The sequence below is a fragment of the Oryzias melastigma genome, linkage group LG1, assembly GCF_002922805.2.
Source record: "Oryzias melastigma strain HK-1 linkage group LG1, ASM292280v2, whole genome shotgun sequence".
NCBI classification, from domain to species: domain Eukaryota; kingdom Metazoa; phylum Chordata; class Actinopteri; order Beloniformes; family Adrianichthyidae; genus Oryzias; species Oryzias melastigma.
Genome location: NC_050512.1, coordinates 32,418,976 through 32,424,417, shown reverse-complemented (window position 1 = coordinate 32,424,417; position 5,442 = coordinate 32,418,976). Strand labels below are relative to the sequence as shown.

Genomic DNA, 5,442 nt, shown 5'->3' with positions numbered 1-5,442 from the left:
TAAAATAGTTAATGAGGGTTGGATTGATTCAGATGGAGCACTACTGAAGGCCTAGGTGTGAAATGCACGGCCCGCCACTGCATTCACAACTAAATATTTCAGCTTGGTTAGATCTGTGGATGGGCTGCATGGTGGCGCAGTGGTTAGCGCTCTTGCCTCACAGCGAGAAGGCCCCGGTTCGACTCCCGGCTGGGACCTTTCTGTGTGGAGTTTGCATGTTCTCCCCGTGCATGTGTGGGTTTTCACCGGGGACTCCGGCTTCCTCCCACCGTCCAAAAACATGCTTCATAGGTTAATTGGTGACTCTAAATTGCCTCTAGGTGTGAATGTGAGAGTGAATGGGTGTGTGAATGAGGCCCTGAGACAGACTGGAGACCTGTCCAGGGTGTACCCCGCCTTCGCCCATCAGCAGCCGGGTTAGGCTCCGGCACCCCGCGACCCCGAAAGGGAAGAAGCGAACAAGAAGATGAATGAATACATCTGTGAATGTCAATATTTCCTGTTCTACGGTTTTTAAATGCAGCCTCAGAGCGTTTATTTTATTCTACCAGCAAGAAAAACAACCTTATTTTATTCCAAATGCTATAAACCTTAATCATAGTAGGAACATATCTACACACATTGTTGTTACAGTAATGTCTTTTTTAACTTGTTTTATCCTGGAGAGCTGCCTAAACTGAATTGCACATGGAGGACTAAAAAAAGTTATTCTGCTTATTTCTTCATCAGCTGCTATGTCTTTAAGAATCGTTTGAAAATTTTACTCCTGGTTTTGAAGTGTTTGAATGGTCCGGCACCTCAGTATCTTTCTGAACATTTTCATCGTCTACATCGAGTCCTCAGGTCTTAAAAGCATTTGATCTTCAGACCTCAGGACTCGACTTGCCATTCCAGAGTTTAGGAGCAGCAGCTGAAAAGATCTCCTTTCTTTCTCTGAGATCTGCCAGATCCCTCTGAGATTTTAACTCATCTTTATACCCAGGCTTTTACAAGTGCTAATCAAATTAGTGCTTCCACAAACAATTATTTTAATAGTCGACTAATCACCGATTATTTTTTCAGATTAGTTGATTAATCAGATCATACTTAAACTAGATGTAAAACACTATTCTCAACCGTCATTAGCTTTAAACTAACTAAAAACTAGATATATAGCATTACCTGTGATAATGCTAGTGTGAATGCTGGAATCTGAATTTGACTGTTGAAGAAGCTAATAGCTGAAGATGCTGAAATTGATAGCTAAAAACACTGAAGTTGACAGCTATAATTGCTGAAGCTGATGCCAGCTAAAATATTAGTTCAATGCAAAATTAGCCGAAAAAACTGAAAAAGCCCATGTTAGCCAAAACAGCTAGCATGTAGCTGAAACATTAGCTAAACTCCAAAATACCCTAAAAAACCTTCATAAATGCCAAATCAGTCCAAAAAGTTATCAGAAAAGATTATAACTTTAAACTTTACTACAATCTGACTCCATAGAATATCAAGTAATGACTAAACGACTGTTAAATTAGTCGTGGATAACTTTAATAATCATCGATTTGCTGACTAATCGTGGCAGTCCCAATACGCATAATAACTTGATTGTTTGGACCCGTTGTTTCTGTTTGATATGACCTGGTGTGGCATCATGGTTTCCCCACATTGCCGAGCAGAACCACCAGAAACAATAAAAACTGAAGTGATTACAGGACTCTCTGACAGTGAAAGATGAGACGAATACATCACCAAACAGAAATCTGTAATAATTTAACAATGCTGTTGTTAAGACAGAGAGACACAAACCCTAAAAACCACCAATGACTGTATGCTAGAGCCTGCACACAATCCTCCCACCCTGTGTGGTGAGTCGGGATATGAGAGAGGGAGGCACGACCCGGGGATTCTAGTACAGCTGCACCCCATCACATCAACTGATGGACGTTGATCAGCTGATCCACAGTGGGGGCAGGACACACCGCCTCTACGCCAGGAGTCTGTAACCTGCGGCTCCAGGACCGCATGTGGCTCTTTTATTCCAGAAAAACATTTTTTTAATTTGTTAAAAACAAATAGCTATAAAGTAAGAAAGTAGTAAAAGTAAACTAACTCAAAGCTAAAGAACAAAGCGCGTCACAAGATGAACTACAACATTTTGACACATTTTTGTGCATCAGTAAACATAACCAGTATTAAGGTGCATCAGATTATTCAGTAAATTTTCTATTTTTGAAAAAAATCAGAATTTTAAATGCATTTCAATAATATGGCAGAGGTCACTTGATTAGCTCGGATTTCATTTTGGTTTCTTAGAGTTACATTTCTGGCAGAGATGCAACAACAACAGTGAAATTAACTATGTTTATTTAATTACTGCTGACATTACAATCACTACTACTTGTGCTTCATGAAAATGATCATATGTGACAGGGTGTCTTTTATTTTGAAAGGAACTGGTATGGAGAGAAAATAGACTCACTCTGATTTGTGAGTGTGTATTCTTGATTTGTAACTCATGTAATATGATTCATGCATAAGTAACTGAAAACTCTGAGTTTACAAACTCTGGGTCAGTGAATTCTGAATTCAGTTTTGAACACTTTTGAATTAGTTAAACCTGCTTCTTGGTTATGCAGGTGAGCAGCTGGTGCACACAGGTAGGACCAACTCACTGTGGCACTCCACCTGGAAACAGAATGAGTGTTTTATGTCACAAACACTATTCTTTTGTTATAGTGCTGGCTGCACCTGAACCTGTAACAGCAGCATTCCTGCTAAGGGAGAGGAACAAGCAGCAGCTCCAGGAAGGATCGACAGCAAAGCTCATTTCAATCATCAATGTGGCAGAAAGTCGTTCCAATCGGAACATTTTCTCTGTACATCTCAAATACACGTTTTGTCTTTTCAGTGACTTTGAGCAGAAGGTCTCTTTATTAAACACAAGAAACGTTTTTTTAAGTTAGTTTGATGACATAAAAGCAGACGGGAGAACCTTTGAATAAATTTGATGTTAAAGCCACACCTATGAAACGCCGGAAATGAAGTCAAACAAGTTCCATGTCATCAGTACAATCTCTGCCATTTCCTCTCAATACACTTTTCCAGACATGGTCTGTCCAACAGTCGATGCATTAAAGATTCAACCAACTTTGTGGTGACACGATACAGTCAGAGTTTTACCTAAATGGATATGATGTAGATATTTAATATTCATTTGACATTTAAACTACAAACAGAAAATATATTTTTCTTTTACTGGATTTTTTCTTCTTTATCAACAAAAATCAACAGCTGAGTCCAGACTCTTATGGGGAGAAAATAGACTTACTCCGATTTGTGGGTGCATGATTCTTGATTTGTGCATAACTTTGGATTTGTGGGTGCATATTTTTGATTTGTAACTCATATAATATGTTTTGTTCATAAGTAAAGAAATACAACATTTAAAAAAATACAAAATACAATTTACACATGCACAAATCAAAATTACAACAGCTTGAAACTTATTACACACAAAAATCTTTAAAAGTACACAGAATCACCTCTTACGCACGGCGGGGCTGTAGAGAGGAAGCATCAGTTCTGGGAGATATATTCATTTTTAAAAGTGATGTGTTTTAAAAACGTTTATTTAGACTTTTTTATATTAATTATTGGGAATATCTGCTTAAGAAAGTAGGAAAATTTCAAGTTTCACCAGATATTATTCACAATCTAAGTTTAAAACGGCTGATGAGAAAAGTCTGATGACCCAGCATTCTAATTCTACTTGAATGTATCAATCATGGATTTATCAATGAGACGTGAAGAGTCTCACGATGGAATCCGTGTGTAAATAAGGTTTTCTGTGTGCATAAGAGGTGATTTCTGAGTTTTTTTTGCGTGTAATTAGTTTCAAGCTGTTGAAATTTTAATGTGTGCATGTGTAAATTGTATTTTTATTTTTTTACTTACGCATATGAGTTACAAATCAAGAATACGCACGCACAAATCGGAGTAAATCTATTTTCTCTCCAAAAGAATCCGGCCTCTCCCAGCTAACATTAGCTTTTTGTGATAATCGAACTCTCAGAACCAGAACTGTTCTGTTCTCTGGAGCAGATTCTGTTCTCGGTTCGGTTCAGTCCGAAGAGGCCGAAGCTCAGAGGACTGAAGCCCTTCAGCCTCAAACGCTCCATATCTGCTCTCAGCAGAACACTGAAGCTCACGGAGGGAAACGGCGATGACGGAACCTGAACGCATCACGAAACAAAAACGAAACTCACGTCCGCAGAAACCGATTTCCTATAAATGTCTCTTTAGCATCGACCCGTCTTTCCCGCGGGAACGTTCCTGCGTCCCGCAGCGTTTAGATCAAACCCCGACAAGATCAGAACACTAACCTTCTTTTTCCTCTGAAGCCTCAATCCAAAACTTTGGGATCAGAGCGACGACTGCGCATGCGCATGGTCGCATAGGTGTGTCACATGGGAACTTGTTTTTTTTTTATGGAAAGACGGAACACAGATTCATAATAGAGTGAATTGAAAACATTCATAGATGGATTTCATATATATCTATAGTTTAAAGATTTTGTTTACATTGTTAGAAATGGTAAATACGTTTATATGTTTAAATATGACTGGAGAAAACGTTGCAATGAAGAAAATTCTGATTTGTGAAAATGAAATCTATAGATTCATTTCCATTTTATGTTTCAGTCTGTGTTTCTTTCATGGAATGGAGTATGGAAGGCAAATGTATGTTCAAATTCAGTCAATATTACAACTTATGAGAAGTGTGCATTCTTTCCATAAAGTTTGTCTGTTGTAGTTGTGATGACGTTTCCAGTACAGATCTGGTAGCAGCAGTGACTAAACCAGTCAGTCTGTCTGCAGTAACAGAGGTCACCAGTAGGTGATGCTGCAGCCTGAAGGAAGCTGCTCATCCTCATCTTCAATAAAGCAGAACCCAAACACCTGGATGGTTACCTGGACGACAGCCGCTCAGTGCCCCACCCCCCACAACCAAAGGGACCAAAAGAGGACCGGACGGTCCCCAAGAGAACATTCACCCTTTCACACTTTGAATAACTTTGACTGAAAAACGTTTTCATTTCAAAGAAACAAAACATTCAATGCATGAGCTCCGACTCTTTATCCACTCCAGAAACTCACAGATTTTTCCCTCAGCAAAAAGTCGTCTGTGTAAGTCTAAGAAAGTGAGGCGGTAAAGAAGTTTACTTTTTATAAAATATTTATATTTGAGGACTTCAAATGTTCCACTTCATTCTCAAGAAGTATTGGGTTAGTATTCTATCTACAAATACATGCTCTGTGATATAGTTGCTATACTTATACTCAAGTATTCTAAATAAAATACACCTTATTGCTTAATATTATGTTTTATTGTACAAAAAAGCCGTTTGAGTCGCCCCTCTGTCGCCCCCCTGTCGCCCCCTCTGTCGCCCCCTCTGTCGCC

The 5,442-nt window shown here is 39.0% G+C and overlaps 1 protein-coding gene across 1 annotated transcript in view; it reads right to left on the bottom strand.

Annotated features, from left to right (window-relative positions):
• Nucleotides 1-4,376, bottom strand: part of LOC112157407 (sterile alpha motif domain-containing protein 9) — a gene marked incomplete at its 5' end in the record, with an annotated part of 22,673 nt that extends 18,297 nt beyond the window's left edge. The window contains 1 exon segment of the mRNA XM_024290111.2: nucleotides 4,365-4,376. Coding sequence (XP_024145879.1) covers nucleotides 4,365-4,376 — 12 coding nt within the window.
• Between the last annotated feature and the right edge of the window lie 1,066 nt (nucleotides 4,377-5,442).